Source organism: Bacillus rossius, assembly GCF_032445375.1.
Source record: "Bacillus rossius redtenbacheri isolate Brsri chromosome 9 unlocalized genomic scaffold, Brsri_v3 Brsri_v3_scf9_2, whole genome shotgun sequence".
NCBI lineage: Eukaryota > Metazoa > Arthropoda > Insecta > Phasmatodea > Bacillidae > Bacillus > Bacillus rossius.
This window is the reverse complement of record NW_026962013.1, coordinates 3,836,730-3,863,468: the sequence shown is the minus strand read 5'-3', so window position 1 is coordinate 3,863,468 and position 26,739 is coordinate 3,836,730. Positions and strand designations below refer to the sequence as shown.

Below are 26,739 nucleotides of genomic sequence, written 5' to 3'. Positions count from 1 at the left end.
CATTCATGCGGGATGCAAATGGGCATGCATTACGTGTAGGAATTTACAGGAGACAGAGGATGGTCTGGATGAAGTGTTGGACAGAGTAGAAAAGAGTCTACCATGCGGGGGTTGGGCACTTGGACTCGTGGTCCGCTTTGCTTTTTATCCAGGACTGGATTTAGTGACCAGGGACGCAAGCGCACCTGGTGGTGAGTGGTTGCACTGACCACTCACTCCGCCGCCAGTCAGCACAACTTAAAAACGAAGGATGAAAATGAAGCCGAGGTTGGCCGAAGGAGAATTGTTCGGGTGTAATCGTGAATGGCAGAACTTTATGTGCAACTCAGGCTTCCCGAGGCCTGGGCGCGGCGCGCACGCAGTGGCGTGCGGCGGTATTCAGTGTGCGTGCGGGGCAGACACGCAGCCGGCGCGTGGCGGGAATACACGAGCCCCCCAGTCCCTGGCAGCCGGGAGGACTCCAGCGTGGTCGAGACCTCTCACACAGGAACACATCTCAGCAGTGGCGCACGTAACCACGAGGCTCCAAACACCACGATATACTCCCAGAGTGGTTAGGTCGAATGTTACGAGTGAGAACGCATGCCGTCACCCATGAAGGCTGCTGGCATAAAGATAGAAGACGTTAATAAGCCCCCTTTAAATAAAAAAAAGGGGGGGTTGTCTGTAAAGTCGGTTTACGGACGATAATTTCACGCGATAACGTCATAAGAAAACATTCATGAAAAATTGCATACTTTTTTAATTTTCAAATATTATTTACAGTTTTTGAAAATTTAAATTTAAATTTTTTTTAAAATATAATCAAGAACAATTAGTTAAAAAAAGCCCGCCTTAACCTGTTTGACATTATAGAAAATTTCTTCGCACGGTGGTTGGCAGGTTATTACACGCCTTGGCTCAGGCGGAACGTGACAATTTTTCGTGAGTGCAGCCGGCGTTCATCGATTTATAAGACGTTATCACGTCAAAAATAACACACCGTATACATATTTCAAGTTACAACGTAAGCCGTCCCCCTTTAAATTTGCTGACGCAGAGCCGGAAGACGTCAACAACTCTCTGAAATAAAAAAAGTAAAAAATTCGTCAAATTGTTTTTTTCACAAGCGCTCAGTTTACGCGGATGTGTTGCAAAGAACGTCTGCGAGAGAAGAGGCTGTTGTAATCGCGCGACACCAGACAATTTGCGGCTTCAGGATGACTTTTCAGGAGGGGCTATCGCACAAAGAAAGGTCGTAGTTGCAAAAAAAAATTAAAGTTGTCAGATATTGGCCTTGGAATATTATTTAAAAATTACAGGTTTTCAAATACAGATCCTTAGTAGCTCCATGCAACTTTTGATGAGATAAAAGTTTAACATATGAAATCAAATATTTAAGTAAACATAAATATACACTAATCAATGAAATTGGTCTCGGGAGGGGCTATGGCCCCCACCACCCCCCTTCTGGAGCCGCGCTTGCCCCTGTAACTGTCGGTCAACATCAACTATAAGGCATTGACTTAAATCATGTATTTCGCTTGAAAATAGACAAAAAAAATAATATTAAATTATATTAAAAAAAAAGATTGTTGACGAAAACGTTTGAAACAAAGATGGAACGGATTACTACCAGATTATGCTCTTAATAAAATACAACAATCAAATTTATTTCCAAAAGTTACATAAACAATTTTTTTTTACAAAAATACGTTTGAGATACATTAAAAAAAATATTTAAGTAAACATAAATATACACTAATCAATAAAATTGGTCTCGGGAGGGGCTATCGCCCCCACAGCCCCCCTTCTGGAGCCGCGCTTGACACCAGAGCGCTAGTGGGGCGCGGAGCGGTCTGAGCTGGAGTTCCGCGCCGGAGGTCACGTCTACGTGCTCGCGACTCTATGGAGGGCGGCCGGCGCGCGGTAATGAAGACGGAGCGCCGGCGGTCGGCGTCACTCGACCGTTACAAACTGCGGCGGTCTCGTGACCGATGGTGCGGGGGAGTTGAAAAGTGACTCCATCTCTCTCCACACCTCCCCTTTCCCCTGCCCCTCCTGCTCAAACCCCGCCCTTTAGTCGTCCGTTACGCTGCTAATTGGTGTTTATTCTGTATCCCAAGCAGGCGCAGAACGTACCGCAAGTTTGAAAATTATGAAGGGAAAACATTTCCTGTTGATTAACGCCTCATGATTACAGGAAAGCGAGAAACTGTTCGCCTTCTTTGCGTAGCCACGTAATTTCGCATTAGCACAAAAATAAATTATTGTATTATTACTGTACCTAACGTATAATATGTTTTCTTGGCTGTTGTTAGCAATCTACCAATGTAATAATTTACCGTAAGAAATATTAGCTATCCAGAACTTTCTCAAATTAACACTTGTGTGTTTTCTTTGCTACATGAGATACTCAGATTAGCTGAGGTAGAAGAAAAATGGCACCATTTTACTCGAAAGCAATACCCTTTCGAAAAATTGTCTCCAAAATTGTCATTGACCCTGCTGTTCACGAGAAAAGAATTTTTGTGAGTCCATCATAAGTATTTTTTAGACTTTATAAGGCCATATAATTTATCCCGCAGGAAATATGAAAATTATTATGATATTGCAACCCTCCACAAGAATAATAATTTAAGCCAGTATTTTCATTATTTGAATGCCTAGTTCTCCATAAAGATATTAAGGATATTTTTCAAGAATAAAGTATTACAACACATTTTCATATAAAATTATTATTTGTTGGAACAAATTAGACGCAAAGTCATGGCCGGTGGGGTATAGGAGGAGGCCTACCATTTGTCCGAGTGTCCACTTCTCCGAATGACCACTTGTCCGAGCTCCTTTTGTTCGAATGACCACTTGTCCGAGTGACCACTTGTCCGAGTGGCCAGCTCTAGGACACGTGGATAGAGTTCAGTTTCCCAGAGCTGAGTGCCTTTCGTCGTTCATATGTCCACGTTCTTCCCGCAAATTTTTTGCCTGTAGGCTGTGCCGAAAGGGAATATTTTTATTTACAATAAAAATCTTGGCTTGTTTTCTGTGTTCTGTACATATTTACACATTTTTATTGGACAGGCGTGGTTCCTGTAGCGGCCAAAGATTCTGCAATGATTCGTGCTCATAATTACTCACCATAATAAATGACTTACGTAATTAGTACAAGTTAAAATTATATTTGGCAATTAACATATTTATATAATTTAAATAATAGCTATTAATAACGTTTAGGAATTTTACCAAGTGATTATTTATAACTTCAACACAATTTTTTTTTTTAATTTTAATACCTTATTTTAAGATTTTTCTCAAGCCAGGTCTACAAAAATATTTAAATAATGAAATAATTTTTGTTTCAACGAAGTAAATATGCGTCACTGTCAGGCGAGGAGCGATATAAATTAACTCAGGCCGTAAAGGGCGTATGTGACATAATAGAGAAAAGGCTTGGTTACCAAAATATATGATACTTTACAAAAACCACATGAGTTTATGTATTAATTAAATTTAAAATTGCATGCACAATTTAATGCCACTAATAAATAAAATAGTTTAATTTTATCAGAATGTAGATCTTAGGTATTCGTAAGAAATTTTATTTTCCAAACGGTTTCGAATATATTACAATTTTATTTCAGATATATAAATAAAATTTGTGATTCTGCATGCAATACCATATTTCCCACGCTGTGATTTGTGAATACGTAATAGTGTTCCTGTTGGATTGATTTAATAAAAAATATTTTTATCGATATATAGAACTATAATCTTAGTGTTTTTTTTCTTTGGTCCAATCAAATTATGTAATGGAGAAATGAACTACTGCTTAATGCCGTTTTCCTCTGAAAAGTTTAATTTTTTAGACGATTTGAATGTTTATTCTTTTTTTTCCTTAAAAAAAATGTTATGAAACATTCTACTAGCCCAGGGGTCAGCAACCTGCGGCTCGCGAGCCACATGCGGCTCTTTGGATGTGAAGCTGCGGCTCTTTAGTTCCGTTCCGGAAATACTGCATCACCAGGTCATTTATACGGAAAATACTTTTTTATTACAAACCAGTAGTAAACCTGGTTTTTTTCCCCACGCTTGTTATATTTTACTAAACAATATGTCATCAAGCAGTTAAATTATCAATTTGTCATCCGCCCGAGGTTTTCGTTTTACTAGTACTTACGGGCTGTGCTGTTTGTAAATGTTTAATTGTTTTAATTTTTTACTAATATAATAAGTAATTATCTAATAAGACCATATATATGATCTAATTTGTTGTGAAAAAACACTACTTATATATGAATAAATTTTTCTTATGAATAAATAGATTAGTTTTTTTTATCAAAAAACTTTATTATGCAAGTACTATTTATTGTTGGCAAGAAAAATTTTTGTGGCTCTTTAAAAACTTTGAAATTTTGTAAATTGTAATTTTTGGCTCTTCCGACTCAAAAGGTTGCCTACCCCTGTACTAGCCAAATGTTTTGTCTTTTTGTCTTCTTGTTTGTTTGATTAATTAGTATACTCTCACCCGTGAGTACCCCGGCGGCTTTGAAATATAGAGCGTCCCACTCTTAGATTGCACCGTGGAAGTAAATAGGCGCTTTCTCTCTCTTTCTAACACACGCCGACTTCCATAAGCGCTGTCCGTGTTTTCTGCGTGTGCTGTTGCCAAATTTAAAATAGTGTCTGAAATTGAAGGTATTGGACATTGTTTATTCATTTATTTCTCAAGAGAAAATTATAAGTTAAAAAAAAAGTGAGTTGTCTGTAAAGCCGGTTTACAGACGATAATTTTACGTGATAACGTCATAACAAAACATTGATGAAAATTTGCATAATTTTTAATTTTCAAATATTATTTTCAATTTTTTGCAAAAATTAATTTTAAATAATTTTGTTTGAATATAATCACGAACAATTAATTTAAAAAAGGCCCGCCTTAACCTGTTTGATATTATAGAAGATTTTTCTCGCACGGTGGTTGGCCCGGTTCTTGCACGCTCGGCTCAGGCGGAACGTGACAATGAGTCATGCTTTTTTCGTGCGTGCAGCCGGCGTTCCATCGAATTATAAGACGTTATCACGTCAAAACAGGCGGTTATTTTTTTTTTACAGATGCATGAGCGTAACAGTAGGTATGAAGCTAATACATTATAAAATACTCAAATGCTATAAAATACTCAAATGTCTATGCTTAGTTTTTAACTACTTTAAATTAGTTATGGTTGAATCTTTTGTAATAGTTAATATTTGAACATTAAGTTAACATATTAATTTGTTCTCGTAATATTTAGTCAACATCTGCTTATATCATGCTTAATTTTTAATATTCAACTCTTTGATGTAATTGCAGAAAAGTTGTTAAGTGTAAGAAAAGGCGTACCGCCTTAATTTCGCCACCAATAAAGACGATCCTACTAAAGACGATCCTACCACAGAGGTTCTTGGTAACGTGCATGAGCCGCGGGAGGTCCGTGTACAGCAGCCAGGGCCTGAGTGACGGCGCCGTGTAGCCGCGGAGTGGCGACAGTTTCCCCGGAGCGGACCCTGGCTGGTAGCACCCGGGGACCTGAGGACCTTCAGGAGGGGTGCAGGGGGTGGGTGGGGGGGTCGCTGGCAGAGGGCCCCGGCCGCACAATGGCCGCCGCCGTGGGAAGACGCGCGGGGCTGGCAGGCGGCCAGCTGCTGCCAGAGGCGCCGTGAGCGGAGACTTCAATGCACATTCAAGACACGAACCTCTCGTGGGAATGGCTCTGCCCTGGGAGTTGCGTGGTCCCTCGCTCCCATACACACACACACACACACACACACACACACTTCTCTGCCGCCCCCCCCCCTCCTTTCCCCCCACCCCTCTTCCAGCACTGGCGAACCTCTTCGCGCTGACTGGTCATTCACTAACACTCTCCCCTCCCCACTCCCCTTCCCCAGTAGCCCACATTAGTGTCTTAATTTCGCGTGAGTGCGTCATCCTTCTGCATGTGTGTATCTGTGGACTGAGTAGCGAGGTAGCTCGCGGCCCCACCCACTAGTTCTTGCATGGTGCCTGTATGTATGGGGCTCGCGATATGTCGAAAATAGCGTATGCATGCACGGCAGGCAATAACCAAGGCACTTTTTTTAATGTCACTAAATATTTTCAAATAAATCGAGAATGGTGACTATGTAGGTCCTGTATAATTCAAATGGAGGAGAAAATTTGATTGAAAAAAAATAGTCAATTTAAGACTGAAGCCAAATAAATGTGTCAGATGTTGTTTGTATCTCTACATACACGTGTTTTTTTTTTTTTTAAAGCATATTTGACAGGATACTGTCCGTGGAGTAATAACAACTTAATACTTGCTTACAATTTGAGTAACCAGGAACCATTATTTTCTGTACGTTTGTAATTCTTCATTTATTAAAAAATAAACAACTTCATGCCAATAGCATTTTGATAATCAAACACATTACTCGTGCCTTGCCCCGAATTCGAACCTGGTACCTTGCATATCTCATTCGAGTCTACTTGACCAATAGGGTGGAGCTTAGTAATCATGTTGAAATAAATGTAGCAGAGAGATGCTATGGAATAACAGCCGTGCACAGAACAAACTAAGTACACACAGCTACGCTTTTCAGTGTCGTTGAGAGCTCTTCGTCTGATTAACCAAAGGTACAGTTTCTGGGTGTAAACTTAGATGAAAAACTAAAATACAATGATCAAATTAACTCAATAGTAAGCAGGCTCAGGAGTTAATGTAATGTGTTAAGGCGACTAGCGGATACGGTAGAATTAGAAACGCTGAAAACAGTTTACTATGCCAAATTTCACTCTGCAATGTCGTATAACATTGAAATATGGGGCAATGCAGAAGGAGTTGACAAAATCGTAAAAATACAAAAAAGAGCTATTAGAATAATTACTAAAGATAAATATAATCTAACTGTAGACCAAAATTCAAAAAACTTAAAATCCTGACTGTCATAAATGAATACATTCTGAGAACCCTTTTATTCATTCATAAGAAAAAAACCAATTTAAAAAAAATATATATTCACACATATAACACCAGAAATGCTAGTAAATTGAGGATAGTTGAACATAACACTAGGCGATTTGAAAATGGACTAAATTACATGGGAGTAAAACTTTACAACTTAATATCACAGAAAATAACTAACATAAACAGTTTACCAGTATTAAAAAAGACAGTAAAACAAATACTTATACATTATCCTACCTACTCTTTGGAGGAATTCTTTAATTTGATTGATAATAGAGAAATTTAACTGTTAAATTTCTTGAATGGACTTTTGATAACAGCAGCTTCATGTTTTGCATAAAGTATCAAGTATCACTATGCAGTTAAAATGTGTAACATGTTCTGTATATTTTTTTTGTAACTTGCATCATGTAAAATATTAATGTCTGCACATACATATTTGTAGGTAAAGGGAACTACATGTAGGAACGTGACATGTTCTATATCCCGGAGCCTTCACTCCATGTGGGATCGAGGGAACAAAAATACAAAATAAAATAAATAAAAAATATAAAATACCAAAATGTTTTTTTATTGAGATTATTAAAATTCATTTTAGCTGGACAAATTTTCGCGAAGACTCGACGGACAAAGGTTTTTGGAACAGGTTTGTTTTTTGCCCAGGAAACACGTGACGCGCGCCTCTGACGGGGCTGTCCTAGACGCCGGTGCTGGCGGTGATCCAGGCGCGGTGGTGGCTGAGGCGCGTGTACACCCCTGGTTGGTTGGCCGCGGCGCAGGATACGCCCCAGGACAGCAGCCCCACCTGGGTCGAGTTGACCACCAGAGGCCCTCCTTGGTCACCCTGATGGACACGAGCGCGCAACACGTCAGGAGTCGCAGGACTTCACTCCGGGGGACACCGCCCCGCAATCCTCCTTCCCGACTCAGAGAAGAGCAACATCACCTCTATACGAGGCGGAGCCAGTGGACGAGCGTGCTTTCAACCTTGCGGTTAAACTTACCGCTGAATACATTTTGTATAAAATCCAACGTTTTATTAATGGAATCACTGCATAGTACAAAACAGTCGCTTCCCGCTGTCTGTTTGTCTGTCCCTATGTATGTATGCTTAGATCTTTAAAACGACGCAACGGATTTTGATGCGGTTTTGTTTTTAATAGATAGAGTGACTCAAGAGGAAGGTTTATATGTATAATACATGCATAATATAGTAGATAAACACTGATAATTTTAGATGTATTTAATGTTATGTCGTAAATAAACACATTTTTATTTGCACTTACATTTCAAAAGCTGGCTGAACCCTACGAGATAGATCATGTTGTTGATAATTGTTGATTGTCTTTTGTTTTAAGTCGAGCGAATAGTAAGTAAGATATTTTTTATTTAATTATCGAAAATCGTAGTTTAAGGTAAGGTATTTAAGTTCAAAAAAAGTACTGAATGGAATAGGTACCTTTTGTTGTTGATATTTGTTGATTATCTTTTGTTTTTAGTATATATTTATATTTATAATTAGTAAATGATAGTAAGTATCAGAATTACACCCGTGCGAAGCCGGGGCAAGTCGCTAGTTAATATATAATCAATTATTAGGGCTCGGCTTAATTCAAGGTTTCTGCTAATGATACATAGCATTATGAAACGATTAAGTTAGTTCTGTCACTGAATGAATTAAAGTAAAAATTAGTTTGTAGTAGAGCTCAATTAAGTATAATAATTTATTATGATTGGAAAGACTAAAAAACACGCTTTTATCAGTTACACACCAAAAAGTTGAAGAGTTCCACTATCCACCTCCTGACTCCATCATCAGATCAGTTCGATGGTACCAAATTATTGTATTGTCATCCGGATCACGCACACTTACAAAGTTTCTTATCGATACGACAATTATAAGTAGGTTAAAATCAATTTCCAAGATTTTTTTTACATAGTTCGCTAGTTATTTAGTTACTGTTGAAGCTACTAAATGCGTGTTAATGTAACAGCAAATTCCACAATTTTCATTGCAACTATTATATTTATACTGATATGATAGCAACTACATGTGAGATCTCGCTCTACGCTATTTCCGTCATTCTAGGTAAACGTTCTTAGCAATATGAGAACTTTGGCACTTTGAAAAACCACGGGATAATTTGAACAAGGTGGTATTATGCACGCCTGCATCAACAATGAAAGAAGCGTGGAAAAGACACGCCGTGGAAGTCTAGTACGTGGAGGTTCCTCACGCTCTGAGAAGACAGGCGTGCAGAGGCAGAGGGGGTGCGGGAGAGGCAGTACCTTACAGGGTCCCTAGCCCGCCTCTTCGGAGCCCGAGCAGAACATGGAGTCGATTTGTTATTGGAAGTGATTTGTTATTGAAACTATCACCGTCAGAAGTGCTATCTGTAAGCTTTAAAGTTAACCTGAGAAACAGTTACAGGGTCGACAGCACTCCCTACCGAGTATTCTATGCACTACTTCTAGAGCAATGCCGCTGCACTCTTTCCATGGAGTGTATAAGGAAATATGGAAGAATTCCGTCTCGTCCTTTTGAAATTATGGCAGTTTTCCATTATGGTACTCTTCAGCATTTTTTCGAAGAGGACAGGTGGAATACTGTCATTATGGAAGGTTTCCAGTATGGCAGTCTTCCGCGCCCCCTGGCAGAGGGGGTGCGGGAGAGGCAGTACCTGGCAGGGTCCCTTGCCCGCCTCGTCGTAGCCCGCGCAGAACATGGAGTCGTGGTCCAGGCCCGAGGGGTAGTCCTTGGAGCACGCCTCAGCGCTCAGCACGGGCACCCTCAGCTGGCGCAGGTACTGCAGGGGCAGGCCGCCAGTCTGCACACGGGCACCACGGTCTCACTCCTGTCGCTCCGGGTCACGTGCGGCACTCCGGGTCGCTCCGCCGTCGCGAGGAGGCCTCACTCACCTCGACGGTGCCCCAGCCCGCATGCACGGCCTCCGTGCCCGCCGCCAGACTCGCCCCGGCCTCCGCCAGGCGCACGGCCTGCACCGTGCTGTTGAACACCAGCGGCGTCTTCACCTGCGCAGCACACAACCACATGCTGTACATGCACATGACATAGTCCGGGCAGACCTCGTCAGAGTCCAAGACCCATCTTCACGAGACTGATGTCGTAGTCCGGGCAGCTGGTGCTGGTGTAGTTTAGCTACAGCACCTCGTCAGAGTTCAACACCCACCTTCACTAGACTGATGTCGTAGTCCGGGGAGCTGGTGCTGGTGTAGTTTAGCTACAGCACCTCGTCAGAGTTCAACACCCACCTTCACTAGACTGATGTCGTAGTCCGGGGAGCTGGTGCCTGTGAAGTTGGGGTGCAGGATCTCCGTCAGAGTTCAACACCCACCTTCACGAGACTGATGTCGTAGTCCGGGGAGCTGGTGCCTGTGAAGTTGGGGTGCAGGATCTCCGTCAGAGTTCAACACCCACCTTCACTAGACTGATGTCGCAGTCCGGGGAGCTGGTGCCTGTGAAGTTGGGGTGCAGGATCTCCGTCAGAGTTCAAGACCCACCTTCACGAGACTGATGTCGTAGTCCGGGCAGCTGGTGCCTGTGAAGTTGGGGTGCAGGATCTCCGTCAGAGTTCAACACCCACCTTCACGAGACTGATGTCGTAGTCCGGGCAGCTGGTGCCTGTGAAGTTGGGGTGCAGGATCTCCGTCAGAGTTCAACACCCACCTTCACGAGACTGATGTCGTAGTCCGGGGAGCTGGTGCCTGTGAAGTTGGGGTGCAGGATCTCCGTCAGAGTTCAACACCCACCTTCACGAGACTGATGTCGTAGTCCGGGCAGCTGGTGCCTGTGAAGTTGGGGTGCAGGATCTCCGTCAGAGTTCAACACCCACCTTCACGAGACTGATGTCGTAGTCCGGGGAGCTGGTGCCTGTGAAGTTGGGGTGCAGGATCTCCGTCAGAGTTCAACACCCACCTTCACGAGACTGATGTCGTAGTCCGGGCAGCTGGTGCCTGTGAAGTTGGGGTGCAGGATCTCCGTCAGAGTTCAACACCCACCTTCACGAGACTGATGTCGTAGTCCGGGCAGCTGGTGCCTGTGAAGTTGGGGTGCAGGATCTCCGTCAGAGTTCAACACCCACCTTCACGAGACTGATGTCGTAGTCCGGGCAGCTGGTGCCTGTGAAGTTGGGGTGCAGGATCTCCGTCAGAGTTCAACACCCACCTTCACGAGACTGATGTCGTAGTCCGGGCAGCTGGTGCCTGTGAAGTTGGGGTGCAGGATCTCCGTCAGAGTTCAAGACCCACCTTCACGAGACTGATGTCGTAGTCCGGGCAGCTGGTGCCTGTGAAGTTGGGGTGCAGGATCTCCGTCAGAGTTCAACACCCACCTTCACGAGACTGATGTCGTAGTCCGGGGAGCTGGTGCCTGTGAAGTTGGGGTGCAGGATCTCCGTCAGAGTTCAACACCCACCTTCACGAGACTGATGTCGTAGTCCGGGCAGCTGGTGCCTGTGAAGTTGGGGTGCAGGATCTCCGTCAGAGTTCAACACCCACCTTCACGAGACTGATGTCGTAGTCCGGGCAGCTGGTGCCTGTGAAGTTGGGGTGCAGGATCTCCGTCAGAGTTCAACACCCACCTTCACGAGACTGATGTCGTAGTCCGGGGAGCTGGTGCCTGTGAAGTTGGGGTGCAGGATCACTTCAGACACCTCGAGTCTCGTGCCATCAATCTGCTTGGAGCTACCAACACGGACCCGCAACTCCGCTACGTTGCTCGCGTACCTGCAACATGCTCACGTCTTTCATCAGACAGTTAACACTCATTTTTATGGAGTTACGTAGGTTGTTAGATGCACATTATTATTAGTATAGAAGTAGGACTTGTGTATTTATTATAATAATGAAGATACAAGGTCCCTTGTTTTCGAATATCGTGATTGTGCCTCAGCCAGAAAGTTTTGAATAATTTTTAATGCGTAATAATCCTGAGAAAATTCTTATAATCTAGCGTTCTTAAACTCTTAGGTGTGAGTAAGTTTCACCAACACAATTATTATTATCATCTCTTCAGCTAATTCCACAGAAAATAGGCAAGCAATGACTGGTTTGTGAACACAATAGAGCTAAGCCCCTCTGTGCTGTTCACTAGGGTGGACGTCTGAGTGGACCAAGTGACACAGTGGGCCAGCGAGGGAGCTACTGTGTCTTGGGTCGACCGGCGGCCCACAGGAGTGAGGCGTGTGAGCGTGGCTGGGAGGGGACAGTCTGGGCTCTCTCTCGTCCCAGCACGTGGCGAGTGGTACCTGCAGATAACCAACAAGTGAGAGCAATGTTTGCTGGTGTATGCAAAAAAAAATACACTCCCAATCCTATCTGTACCCACGACTCTCTGTGCTTTTAAAACCTCCCCATTGCTGAGAACATTTTATCGGCTATATTTTTCTCCTGAGAGTATGTTTTAGAAAAAAAAATATTTCACATACGTGCAGTCAAATTGTAAGGTAGATGCTTAAAGTACCTTAGTTTCCAGTATGATAAAGAAAACACTCGTTGGCTAGGGCGTTGCATGTGTGTTCAGTTGATGGAGCACTTGAAGTTAGTGCAATTGTTGTCCATATCGTTCCCATCTAACTGGATGAAAAAAATATAATTTGACTCCTTCTATCTGATCTAATACTGACTAGATTCGAGAGAAACTATGATAGGTTCTCTAGAAATGTCACCCCGGTAGTACTTCGGGACTACCGCTGAAAGTAACGCAACTGTACTCCCATGACTAGGGACCGGAAAATTTCGCGGATTCATTTCGCGTTATGCTAGAATCCAAACAACTGTACCTTCATGTTGCTTCTGTGATTGGTTTACAGTTTGTCTGAAGGACTTTGAGCCAATGGAAAACCTTCAACCAAAAAAAAGTATCGAATCGCAAGCATCCCTGTTGACAGATGTCATGAGTCGATAGCCAATGAGCAGGTGGCATTTGCCTGAGGGTGTAGGGGGTTGTGGAGTCTATCCTAGAGGTCACTGAATGCGCGAATTTTTCCAGTCTCTACCCATGACGACAGCTCTGCAGGGCAGTTAAGAGTGGTTTTTCCCATAGGGGCGATACTGCGTTAGCCGCACGGGCGAGCGTCGCCCTAGTCGCGAGGCGAGGCGGTTGCAGACGTACTGCTGGATGCAGGAGGCGGAGGTGAGCAGCCAGTCCGCGGAGATGATGGACCCCCCGCACATCTGTTCCTCGATGAACCCGGCGATGTAGCTGTTGACGGACACCTGCGGACAGGCGAGCAGCTGCAGTGACCGCAGGACCGAGTGTCCCTCAACACACACCGAGCTGTACACGCCCCCAGCTGTCACCCACCGGGTCGTTACCTCAACGCCGAAATACCACAACGCCGAATGTCAACATTGACCACAACGCCGACAGCTAGAAAACTGCTGTGTACCACAACGCCGAATTACCACAACGCCGAAATAACTACTGAATGAATTTGTGCGTGTTTCTTAAATGTACCTTAACGCCGAAATACCACAATCAAACCTAACCTTACCTAATCTAACCTATCGTAATATAACCTAATCTAACTTAACCTAGCCTATCCTAGCCTAGCCTAACCTACCTAGTCTAACTTAACCCAGTCTAACCTAACCAAGTCTAACCTAACCTAGTCTAACCTAACCTAGTCTAACCTAAACTAGTCTAACCTAACCTAACCTTTGTGGCAGTCCTGCAATGACATTTTTCGGCGTTAGTGTATTTTGGCGTTGTGGTAATTCGGCGTTGTGGTACACAGCAGTTTTCTAGCTGTCGGCGTTGTGGTCAATGTTGACATTCGGCGTTATAGTATTCGGCGTTATTGTACGTTCGGCGTTGTGGTATTTCGGCGTCGTGGTGCGTCCCCTCACCCACCATGTAGGGGAAGTCCTGGATGTAGGCGCCGTGGCCCCCCACGATCCTGGAGTCCGCTCCGAGGACATGAGGCAGGCCTGCAACAGCACCCGGCACTGCTGGCACACTGCAGGGAAGGGTGACCGTTCAATATGAAATAAACTTCGGAACCCGGTTAAGGGTTCCGCCTACCTGGGCACAAACACGGTGTGCAGAGCTTCACGAAAAACTACGCGATTTCAAAACTACTCAAGATATCCGAGTGGGGCCTGCTTACGAAAAGCATTTAAGAGTTCGCTGAGGGCCGAAAAGTATTTTTGATTTCGGATTAAGTTTTTAAACTGTATTTTTAGATGAGTTAAAATGGCTAAAACAAATGTTTTCAGAGTAATTTTTAGGCGTAAAACAACCAGTACAGATTCTTGAAAGCACTTAAGGGACTTGCATTACACCTTTATCTTCATTTCTCCTCAATATAATGTTATGGTCACCGCTCGAATTTCATAGTTATCCTGTGACGACGAGAAGACTGCGCGCCAGTCCAGAAGAGACACCGCGCTAGAAGCACCAGCGAGCGTCGCGCTTATCATCCCGCCTCACCGACACAGATACACCCCTGACGAGGCGGGCCCCTTAACAAGTGCAGAGTTGGACGTCTTTTGTTTCAACTTTTATCCTTTTTTCAGTAAATCTTCTCTTCCGAAGCAAATTATTCTGAAAGATAAAAGAAACCTAATTTGACACATACGACATATTTATTTAAGCGTTACTTTATGTTTCACACCAAAATATTAAATCATTAATTTGTGCCATCTAAATATATTTATGTAAACTATTTTAAATTTTCAGTTCGGAGGGAGAGAAGAGACAAACAATAAAAAAAAAATATTATTTAGTTTAATTTCTTGGACATGCGCCAATGCAGTTTTTCACTGTTGTCATGGAAAAAATTTCCTAAATTCAAAACAAGAATTAAAAAAGAAATCATTAACCCACAGAAAACAAGCCTAGATAAGCTGATGTGACTGGAGGTGTCTCACCTGAGCCAGGTGACTGGTGGTGTCTCACCTGAGCCATGTGACTGGTGGTGTCTCACCTGAGCCAGGTGACTGGTGGTGTCTCACCTGAGCCATGTGACTGGTGGTGTCTCACCTGTGCCATGTGACTGGTGGTGTCTCACCTGAGCTATGTGACTGGTGGTGTCTCACCTGTGCCATGTGACTGGTGGTGTCTCACCTGAGCCAGGTGACTGGTGGTGTCACACCTGAGTCAGGTGACTGGTGGTGTCTCACCTGAGCCATGTGACTGGTGGTGTCACACCTGAGCCAGGTGACTGGTGGTGTCTCACCTGAGCCATGTGACTGGTGGTGTCACACCTGAGCCAGGTGACTGGTGGTGTCTCACCTGAGCCAGGTGACTGGTGGTGTCACACCTGAGCCATGTGACTGGTGGTGTCTCACCTGAGCCAGGTGACTGGTGGTGTCACACCTGAGCCATGTGACTGGTGGTGTCTCACCTGAGCTATGTGACTGGTGGTGTCTCACCTGTGCCATGTGACTGGTGGTGTCTCACCTGAGCCAGGTGACTGGTGGTGTCACACCTGAGCCATGTGACTGGTGGTGTCTCACCTGAGCTATGTGACTGGTGGTGTCTCACCTGTGCCATGTGACTGGTGGTGTCTCACCTGAGCCAGGTGACTGGTGGTGTCACACCTGAGTCAGGTGACTGGTGGTGTCTCACCTGAGCCATGTGACTGGTGGTGTCACACCTGAGCCAGGTGACTGGTGGTGTCTCACCTGAGCCATGTGACTGGTGGTGTCACACCTGAGCCAGGTGACTGGTGGTGTCTCACCTGAGCCAGGTGACTGGTGGTGTCACACCTGAGCCATGTGACTGGTGGTGTCTCACCTGAGCCAGGTGACTGGTGGTGTCACACCTGAGCCAGGTGACTGGTGGTGTCTCACCTGAGCCAGGTGACTGGTGGTGTCACACCTGAGCCATGTGACTGGTGGTGTCTCACCTGAGCCAGGTGACTGGTGGTGTCACACCTGAGCCAGGTGACTGGTGGTGTCTCACCTGAGCCAGGTGACTGGTGGTGTCACACCTGAGCCATGTGACTGGTGGTGTCTCACCTGAGTCAGGTGACTGGTGGTGTCACACCTGAGCCAGGTGACTGGTGGTGTCTCACCTGAGTCAGGTGACTGGTGGTGTCTCACCTGAGCCAGGTGACTGGTGGTGTCACACCTGAGCCATGTGACTGGTGGTGTCTCACCTGAGCCAGGTGACTGGTGGTGTCACACCTGAGCCAGGTGACTGGTGGTGTCTCACCTGAGCCAGGTGACTGGTGGTGTCACACCTGAGCCAGGTGACTGGTGGTGTCTCACCTGAGCCAGGTGACTGGTGGTGTCACACCTGAGCCATGTGACTGGTGGTGTCACACCTGAGCCATGTGACTGGTGGTGTCACACCTGAGCCATGTGACTGGTGGTGTCACACCTGAGCCATGTGACTGGTGGTGCCACACCTGAGCCATGTGACTGGTGGTGTCTCACCTGAGCCAGGTGACTGGTGGTGTCTCACCTGAGCCATGTGACTGGTGGTGTCACACCTGAGCCATGTGACTGGTGGTGTCTCACCTGAGCCAGGTGACTGGTGGTGTCTCACCTGAGCCAGGTGACTGGTGGTGTCACACCTGAGCCATGTGACTGGTGGTGTCTCACCTGAGCCATGTGACTGGTGGTGTCACACCTGAGCCAGGTGACTGGTGGTGTCTCACCTGAGCCAGGTGACTGGTGGTGTCACACCTGAGCCAGGTGACTGGTGGTGTCACATCTGAGCCAGGTGACTGGTGGTGTCTCACCTGAGCCATGTGACTGGTGGTGTCTCACCTGAGCCGAGGGCCAGCACCCCGAACCACGCAGTAACCGCCAGCATGTTTTTAACCAGTGTTCTCTGTGCTTCCCTCCCACGCTCGCTATTTGTAGCCACACCACCTCGCCTTATGCAATCTATCAAGGGCACTCGTATTCATTATCTAATCTAGACAATTGTTATTTAATGATAACGACAAACTCTTATTCTGAAGAGAAAAGACAAAAAATGGTTAGATTTTTGAAAGTAGCGATAAGTACAAAAAAATATAGTTGTGCTCAAAACCTTAGATTGGTTAAATGTAGAATAACGAAAAGGACTTACATTTGAAAGAAATTTCGTAAAAAAGGAAGAGAATTTTGAACGTAAATTCAATTAATAGGAAGCAAATTTAACTAAAGGAACGCACATTTATAATCAAATAGGCGTAAAAGGTAGCAAATTTAAAGAAAAGGACGTACATATGCAGGAACTTTCAAATCATTAAGACACGATCGTCAATTTACTATATGATATAATGCCTCCTATAGTCTATTGCTCCAGAAGTGTTTTGGCTCCAAAGTCCATGGTTCCAATAGTCTTTTGGTTCCAACAGTCTATGGATCCAACATTCTTTTGGCTCCAAGAGTCATTGGCTCCAATAGTCTTTAGCTACAACGATCTTATGGAGCCAAAATGCATAGTCTCCAACAGTCATTGACTCCTACAATCATTTCATGTTTTAGTAACGTAAAACGGTGTGAAATGGATCTAAATTTTGTTACGTAATATTTTGAAACGTAATATTTTGAAACTTATTATAGCAGTTACGAACTATAAATAAAACTATGTACCTATTAGAATTATCAAGAACTATTAAAGCAAAGAATAAATTTTCAGCTATATTGCGTTTCAAAAATATGTTACAAACTTTTGTCCCAATTTACCCCGTTATACGGTACTAATCCATTTAATTCATAATGATAAAACTCCCAAATACCTAAGAACTCTAGCGACAAAAAAATCACGACTTTTCATCATCATAACAGATAGGTAAATAATTTTCGTTTGCCAATAATTATAAACAAAGCAGGAACATTGATGTTAAAATTTGGACAATTTGTGATATGATACACCTTACCTAAGTAAGTAATAATGGAGAGAAATATGTCAAAATGTAAAGGGGAACTGAAAATTGATCGGCACAATAAAATGTTAGTAGTAATGTAGATATGTGATTAAGTTCTTAAGTGATAATTGTAGTCTTAATTAGTCACAGACGAAGTAAATGAAATGTATAATAGTTGAAGCTGCCAACCGCGCTAACCTAGAGGGTCACAGCTGACTGCGACCACATTCAAGTGGTTAGGAAACAATATTTTATGTCAGTTGCACATTTCAAATGATTCTTGAAAACACACTGGTCTCTGCCTGGTTTCAGCGCGCAGTGCTACCATAGCACAGGATGGTGTGTTCTTTTTTCACCGAAGAATGCTTTCTAATAATCACTGTCTAGTGCTGTTAACAGTTAAATTTGACACATACTGAGCGTTGCAAACACTCCAATATAATGAACAAGGTATTTTAAATCTAAATTGTCGGTAAATATTTTCCCCAAATTAGTAATCTTTTTTTCAAACGTAGGCTACTGCCATCATTTGCGTTGACCATGGCTCTTTGTAAAATTGGTCGTAATGCAAGTTAAAAAATCTGGTCAAGATTTATTACCAACAATCAAACAGCAAACCATAAAAATTCTCCTGCACATTTGTAATGTTTCATTGCCATAAAATTTACTTTACTTTAGGCATTTTATTAAAACACTAACGTGTACACAACGCTGACCCAGCTTCAGTGACTGGTGTCGCTGTGAGCGGGCGTTACGGGAACTAAGTGAGTGAAGAACAGCTTACAGCTGGCTGGGCAGAGTGGGAAGGTGGTAGTAGGTTGGTTGTCCTGACAAGGCTTGATTATTTTCGACTGTCTCAAATTAGATACAAGAAAATTCAAGAGGCTCCTGATACCACACTATTGTATGCTCATGAGAATGTGTGTGTCTCTGACAAACACCAGTCAGCACTGAAAGGTTTATCTAGAAATAAAAAATATATATATTTTGCTTTATAGTTTATATATAATTAAATAGCCTTTTATAGTTGGTTAACTATTTTAAGAGCACAAATGTGATAACCGAAAAATATTTAATGCAATAATAGTTTAAAAACTTGTCATCAAAACAGTTTATATAAAGAAAACTTGTTTTTCATTGGTTAATCTTATTTATACTCATATTGCATCATGTTCTGTACTTAGAATAGCAGAAACACTTCAACACGGGTGTTGTTCGTGTTATCGAAGTGCACTTATCTCGCTTCTGTCTCTTGGCAAAAGGCTATCTCGTCACCTCCCCACGCCCCAATCCGCCTCCTTTCTGCGACTAATCAAGATACAGCTGAACAGTACCAGTCTGCAACAGTTATTGCAGCATCATATGAGCGTTGTAGATAATCACAACCGAATTATTAAAAATTTAATTTATACTTGGAAGCTTCGTAATACTACTTCCACAATATATTATTTTGAGAATAAAAAGCATTTAAAGAATTGCAAACACTTTGTTTTATTATATTAAGCATAAGATGTTTGATTAAAGCAGTAACTATGGTCTGTTTCCTAACCTTAAAATGAGCGACCACAAAATTTTTACAGTCAGCAGCCTGGATTTGATCTCGAATGGTCTATTGACCTTACACTCAGGATATTCATTTTCCCACTGATTTTTGTTTCCAAACTATTAAGGAATCAGGTGAGTTGTAGTGTATAACTCTTCAAGATTATTAACTGTCTACTTATGGTCCTTTAATACTTCAGATTAAACAAGATCATACATTTATGCACAGACCTGAACCTGAAGCAGGTTAGCCGTGTTATCAAACGTACATTTTGGCCAAATTAACCAGAGTTTGAAAACGACCAAATTCATCAAACAAAATTTTGCATCATCTAGGAAACGAGTGAACCTTTGAACACCAAATGTTCACTTCGGAGCCTCTTCGCCACTGTTGAGAGTGGGGATAAAGATGAAATGGGCTTCTGCTGTTCTTTCTTCTGCATCAGTAATGTCCCTACTGCTAAACTACTAGCATAAACCTAAATGATGAACATCTAATTGAAATCTGAAAGGTTTAGTACAGATGAATGAGAAATGTTATATTTAATAGTGTATGTTTCCTTACTTAAAAAAAAGTAATATTTCAAAAGGTCCCAATATTCTGCATAGTTAGGAACAAATTTGAAGAAACAACCCTAGCATGCCCAATAATCGCATAACACCTTTGATGTACTTTGACTCGGAAAAGTATATGAGTTATTACTTCAGGTTCCATTAAATGTTTCAACCTTAGGTTCCAGGAGTCCTAAAAACTTTTTTTTTACCTACTGCTTATTCACACTACCTAATCTTGATTTGAGGTAAATTCTGTACCTCTCAATTCTTCCAATACTTTATGTTTGAACTGTATATATTCTGCGTTTGTAATAATTTTTTTTATAATCACTTAGGCGATCCGGGTTCGATTCCCGGCGGGGTCAAAATCGGGATTTTTCACTTGTGGGAAACGGGGCGGTCATGCCGTGGCCTGTGGGTTTTCTCGGGGTGCTTTCGTTTTCCCCGCCAATTCATTCCCTCGCTGCTCCATGCCCCATCTCATATCACCCCACACATTATTGAGGCTGGCCCGAATGACAGTGTCAGCCCCAGTAGGGGAGGACGGGGCAAGTTGGCGATGTTAAGAGTTCGTCATTTATTATAATTTTAATTTTGGAAATACGATTTCCTTCTTTCCACACACGATTAGAATAGTCTTTTGTCGTGGTGTAACTACATGGAAAAATCTATATTTCTATAAATATCTCCAAAATTCTGCCCTTTTAAAAATATAATGCAAATGTGCCATCTTGCCCCGTTACCGGGGCAAGATGACTTTGACTACGGGGTAAGATGACATTTCTGCACAAGTTTAAACATATTTATTCTTAGAATGCAAACTAATGTAAATTAACTAATTTAACATTGTTACATGCTTTTTTTACATATATGGCATATTATTAAAGGCTTGGTTTGTTGAAAATTACAATTAATAGTTAACTTACATAACTAATTCAGAGTTGGTGTTTTTATAAACAATAATCGCAAACAAATTTTCCTCCTTCAAAGTTCGAGCAGTCCTCATGCCACCATATGTGGCATTTGCAACACTCGATCCAATCTTCTGATGGAGGGTGGACATAAATCTCATCACACACAAGACACTGCACTTCGGATATTTGAGCTGAAGTCATGCCTGGCGAAAGTTGGAGCTTCTTGGATTTTTCTCGAGAATCGAACTTCAGTTTCTTAGTAACAGTTCCTTTTTTTGCATCTCGAGACTCATGTCTTTATTGCTTCAAACGTTCTTGTTCTATCCTCTGAGCTTTTCTCTGAACCAGCATCGCTTTCATGGGTGAGCTTGTGATGACACTTGCACATTGCTTATGACTTATCCTTTTGCTCACATATGATCTTTCTTTAGGCAATGGTTTGAAATCGAAAACACTTCGGCACAGTTTTGGCTCAACAGGAGTAGCATTTCTTATAGGCCCTATCTTAATGATAGTAGCATTTCTTGAAAGTCCTGGCTCAACGGGAGTAGAATTTCTTGAAGGTCCTGGCTCAATGGAAGCTGCGGGAGAAGTATTTATTGAAGGTCCTGGCTCAATCGGAGAAATATTTCTTGAAGATCCTGGTTTAATGGAAATGTCATTTCTTGAAGGTCCTGGCTCAATGGGAGTAGCATTTCTTAATGGTCCTGGCTCAATGGAAGTAGCATTTCTTGAAGGTCCTGGTTCTTCAGTTTTCTCTGCCTGATGTTCATTAACTGCTTTTTCCATCGCAAGATCATGATCGGTGGGGTTCGCTGCAGCTAAATCATGCTCGGCAAACACAAGGGGATCATAAGGCTCAATTCCACATTCTCGGAACCCATTGACTGCATTACCGACTGTAGCTGCTTTTAAATAAGCAGTGCTTAGTAGCTCACCAATTTTTTTTGTCAGTTATGGCTTGCCTTGGATTAGTGACCATTAAGTTGTCACAAGCTTAACTGTAATAGGTTTTTAATGGCCCAAAAAAGGAAACATCCAGCATTTGAAGACGATGGGTAGTGTGGGGTGGAAATCCGACCATAACGATGTGATTTTCCCGGCAAAAGTTTATAGCCTCCAGTGTTACGTGTGTTTTATGGTTGTCAACAAGCAACAGCACGTGAAATTCACTGGTTGGTTTCACATGTAGTTCGAAATGTTTCAAAAACAACACAAATATTTCTCCATTGCTCCAACCATTATCACTGCAATGTCCAACGGTTCCCGGAGGGGCTCTTTCCACAAGTTCAGGTCGCATCCGTTTTCTTGCGAAAACCAAAAAAAGGGGGCAGGTAATATCCGCAAGCATTAATGCAACAAATAATAGTAACATTTCTTCCTCTCTCTGCCGAAACGATCTTGGAAACACTCTTACTTCCTGTGGGTGAAATAACCTTTGGTAGCCTATTAGATACAGTGGAAAGTGCAGATTCATCTGCATTGTAAATGGCAGAAGCTGGAAATCTATGTTTTTCCCGCACTTATTTCAAAATTAAGAAAAACTTGTCAACATTTGGCTTGTTAAAGCCCATTGCTCTGGCAATGGATGTTTCCTCTGGTCTCCGAAAACTGAACTTACATTTTTTCATAAAACTAGCCAACCAATCCTCACCTGCCATCCTGGTCTCCACATTGAACGGATGCGAAATTCCACTATATTCTGCAAAGTAAAACACAAGTTTTCTACATTGCTGCTTTGTCATCCCAAAAAAAACATGTTATCTATTGCTGTCGAGTAGTTCCTTAAATATTCTAGCTGCTCTTCAGTGAAAACTTCTCGAAATCTTCCACCATGAATAGGCATTTCCTAGGAAGAAAATACAATTAGGTAGGCTAAATACTTTTTATTTAGAATTTTTGTTTAATGAAAGCCTGTAGGGCATGAACAATTAAAAAACAACTGTAAAAAAGTACTTGGGGCAAGATGACGAGTCGTCATCTTGCCCCAGTCAACTTGCCCCGATCAGCAATGTTATTAGTATTGGATTTTTTCGCTAGGAAAAAATATAAAAGGTTAACAATATATGAGTAGTCCAGTTCCAAAACTCGCCTTGTCCTCTTTCACTGGAACAGAGCAAATCGAGAAAAACTGATATGCAAAGAGGTTGTGACATAGCCAACACACAGTAGGTATGAATCATTTCAAAAATTAAATTGAAATATGTTTCTTAAGGTCTTTGAAATGTAACAGTATACACAAATATTAAAACTGTTAAAATAAATTGGACAAGACGAGTTTTGGAACAATACTTTGGACAAGGTGAATTTTGGAACAGCATATAATACAAAATGAATTATTTCGTAAGGAAAACCAGTAACCAACTCTTTGATTACATCTCGTATTTTAATAATGATACAAAATACATTTTTTTAACAAAAAATAATATTTTTTCTAGTGCATATTAAGATCCTACACTGACTGAAGTTTCTCCTTATTTTCTCAATATTGTCAACTAAAAAATATGTTGAACTATTTCAAAACATCATACTCTCAAATCTTCATCCACCATAGGTTCATCATCATCCTCTTCATGCACAGTTGTGTATTGTCTGGCAATAACATCTCTATAAAATGCCAAACTTGCATTCTCCTTCCATTCAGACCCATAGTGCTTCGACAGTAGCTTATTCACATCATTGGCTTTGGCAGCATTTGGGTGGAGTCCTAGTGGAACTATTACTGGGTTAATTTGTTGGAAACACTTGCCACGTCTGCAAATACCTTTACTTTCCATAAGGTCCGTTCAGTAATTGGGTTCCCCTCGAACAAGTACTTTACTTTCTTTTGATTTCTTCAAAATGAACCGCTTCGTGTTACAAAATTTGAAGTGCCATGAACTGGTAGGTCGCACAACTTCTGCAATAGCTGATTTCCAATCGTAGAAAGCAAAACCAGCATTGCCAGGCTTGATTACAGTTCCGAACTCTCCAAATATATCAAAATATTATTGGGGTGACACTATCACTTCCTTTGCTTTTACCCGCTTTTCAATACGACCAAAAACACGGTCTGCTGGCAGGAATGAATGTCCAGGTACGGGTAAAATGATGTGTACTTCCTTGATGTGTTGTGGTGCTTCACACTTTAACCATTTTGATACCATACCTACCATCATACTATTTTTATTTTGGCCTCCGCAGCCGTCAGCAAAAAGCCTTATAGTTGTTATTGTGTAATCGATTCCAGTATTCTGCAAGCAGTGGTGAACACATGATGAAATTTCATTAGAGCCTTTGTGTGCATCAAGTTCTTTCCATGTGTAAATAAACGCGTTTGTTCTGTTTTAGACGATCCTTGACATACAGTAAAATTATACACATAGAATTGTCTGCTAAAATAGGCACTTTGATCTGGTACCTTTGGTAGTACCATATTTTTTTGGCAATCAAAAGAAAATGTGATGGTATTATCATGATTTACTTTCAGCATATCATAGAAAGCTTTCGAACGGAGATTGTGAACCCTAAATTCGACTCTCAACCCTAGTTTCACATGCTCATTGTTTTCAGTTTTATTTTACCTTCAAGTTCAATGCAACGAGAGCACTTATCTGTAGCTGGACTACGAAAGCTGACATTGTAATCATTGTCAAAAATTGTTTACAACAATTAATAATACTTATATACAGTTATACCAAAATATGAATATGCTTATGTGATTATAAAAAAAAACCGTTTTTTACCTTCTAAAACAATGTTACATTAGACTTTATATTATGTGGACATAACCACTTTTGATTAATGCAGTTAGTTTGTCCATGGCTGCTTATAGGACAAGGCGACTTTTGAAACAGTTTTTATATATATGGACAAGGAGAGTTTTGTAACACAAAACCTTGTGGACAAGAAGAGTTTTGGAACAGTACCTGGTTTTCAAATTGTGTCTGTTATTAGACATGGGGAGTTGGGGAACGTGTTATAATGCTATCTATTGCGCACTTATAAAAGCTGCACAAAACAATAAATAACTCAATTTTCCTTGGTGATGGACAAGGCGAGTTTTGGAACTGGACTACTCATATAGTGGTTAAGAAAAGTATATTGTCTAAGGTAATAATGTGTGGCATTGAATAACCAAATATCTTACCTGTTTGTCCATGAGATATTACTTCGAAGTTCTTGAAAATTACAATACGTCAGACCAAATGTACGAACATCATCTAGCAAACAACTAAATGGTGGCAGCGGCTTCACTGTGCGATTCTTTAGTGCCCACCAGTGTGGAGCGCTAGTAGTGTCTGTTAGGTGGTGCTATCTAATAACATGACGTGGAACTAAGTCATTCGTCGTCTTGCCCCGCTCGTCAACTTGCCCCGTCCTCCCCTACATCCATGCAGACCCTGCCTCAGGCGGGAAACTACATGGCGATCTTCATCTTTTTTTCTATAAATATCAAATATATTACTTTCCAAGAGATTAAATCAAGGAATATATCTTCTTTTTTTTTTTGACGTGACAACGTCTAATAAATCGATGAACGCCGGCTGAACGCAGGAAAAAGTGTCCCGTAACGCACATTGTCCCACTACGATGTGTCCCGTTACGCTCATTGTACGCTTGCGCCGCATCTCTCTTCCACCCAATTGGAACAACCGTCGATTTGACTTTTCAATCATGTTTTCGTCGTTTGAATTATTAATATTATGTAATTTAACGATCGTCCACCGATTTTCAGCACAATCGGTACGGTTATTTAAAAGTAATGTTGAATTTTCAAATACGTTTTTGTACGAACAATGGTGTTTTACAGTTACACATAATAATTCAAATTACACCCGGGATCTTTTGCACAATGTTTAAAAAAATATTGTAACACATTATAAATAAGTTTGGTGTATTTGGGATGCGTATTTGTTATAAAATCGTTTTATATAAACGAAATAATATTATTCCCCTACGGTGCTGTCATCTACGGTGACGGACGCGAACCGAACGAATCTCGCTATCTAGCCGCTTCCGCGACAACCAGGCACTCGTTAATACATATTTTCCTTTGTTTATCGCGAGGGGTGTTATTATTAATGAATTATAAACAAAATTTCGTGCCCGGGGCCACAATTGCATATCATTTTGAGGACTGGAAGACATAAAAACGTAAAATATTCTCGACGAATTTTAATCTCGGCCCCAGCACACCACGAGCGTCTGAGTTGGAGATTAAAGCCGAAATTCTTTCTTAAACTTACTAATACTTGTTTTATTAACTGCAAGAGCATTTTTATTAAATTCTACGTTTAATATCACGACGAACAAACTTCGTCATTAAATGTGTTATTGCGAAAAAGCGTAAAACATTCTCGACGATCTTAAAAGTTATAGTTAAAAAATCTCTTCGTTAATAAACATATTTGAATTAATGAGTGCAAATAAATGTAAATTTATCAATTAAAATGTAGATTTCATTTCACTCCTTTGTATCCATACAAAATAGTGATAATTCTATAAAAATGATTCAATTTTATTCATAAAAGTATGCAATCATTTCATAAATGTTTTGTTATGACGTTGACACGTTAAACTATCGTCCTAAACCGACTTTACAGACAACCAATTTTTTCCGTTAAAATGTGAAGTAGCATACTGCATATTATTAATAGCGTTTTGTATTTTTTTTTTTTTTGCTTTATTAACGCTGTGATATTGAATAAAAGCATATCAATGATGTTTCATATTCTGTGTTTGTAGTATAACACACACAATACATATCAAAATCACGCATATTTCACGAAAGTTCTTATCACTGAATGAGATTTCTTGCAGCTAGCATGCTGGTTACTTTCTTCATGCCATGTTGTCTTCTTCGTTCTGCCAATATTCAGCACGTGCAACACGTAATAAAAACTAATAGGAATTAAATTTCTCGTATTTAAAAGTAATAAAAAATTTTAT

The 26,739-nt window shown here is 41.6% G+C and overlaps 1 protein-coding gene across 1 annotated transcript; it reads right to left on the bottom strand.

Annotated features, from left to right (window-relative positions):
* Positions 1–7,515: 7,515 nt before the first annotated feature.
* LOC134543055 (trypsin-like) lies at positions 7,516–16,775 on the bottom strand. Its single transcript, XM_063387777.1, has 7 exons — positions 16,707–16,775; positions 13,840–13,916; positions 13,099–13,202; positions 11,567–11,711; positions 9,885–9,998; positions 9,647–9,793; positions 7,516–7,809 (listed from the first exon to the last, which is right to left on the bottom strand). Exons 1-7 carry the CDS (start codon positions 16,750–16,752, stop codon positions 7,663–7,665), a joined length of 780 nt encoding a protein of 259 aa, XP_063243847.1. The 5' UTR covers positions 16,753–16,775; the 3' UTR covers positions 7,516–7,662.
* Positions 16,776–26,739: the final 9,964 nt, after the last annotated feature.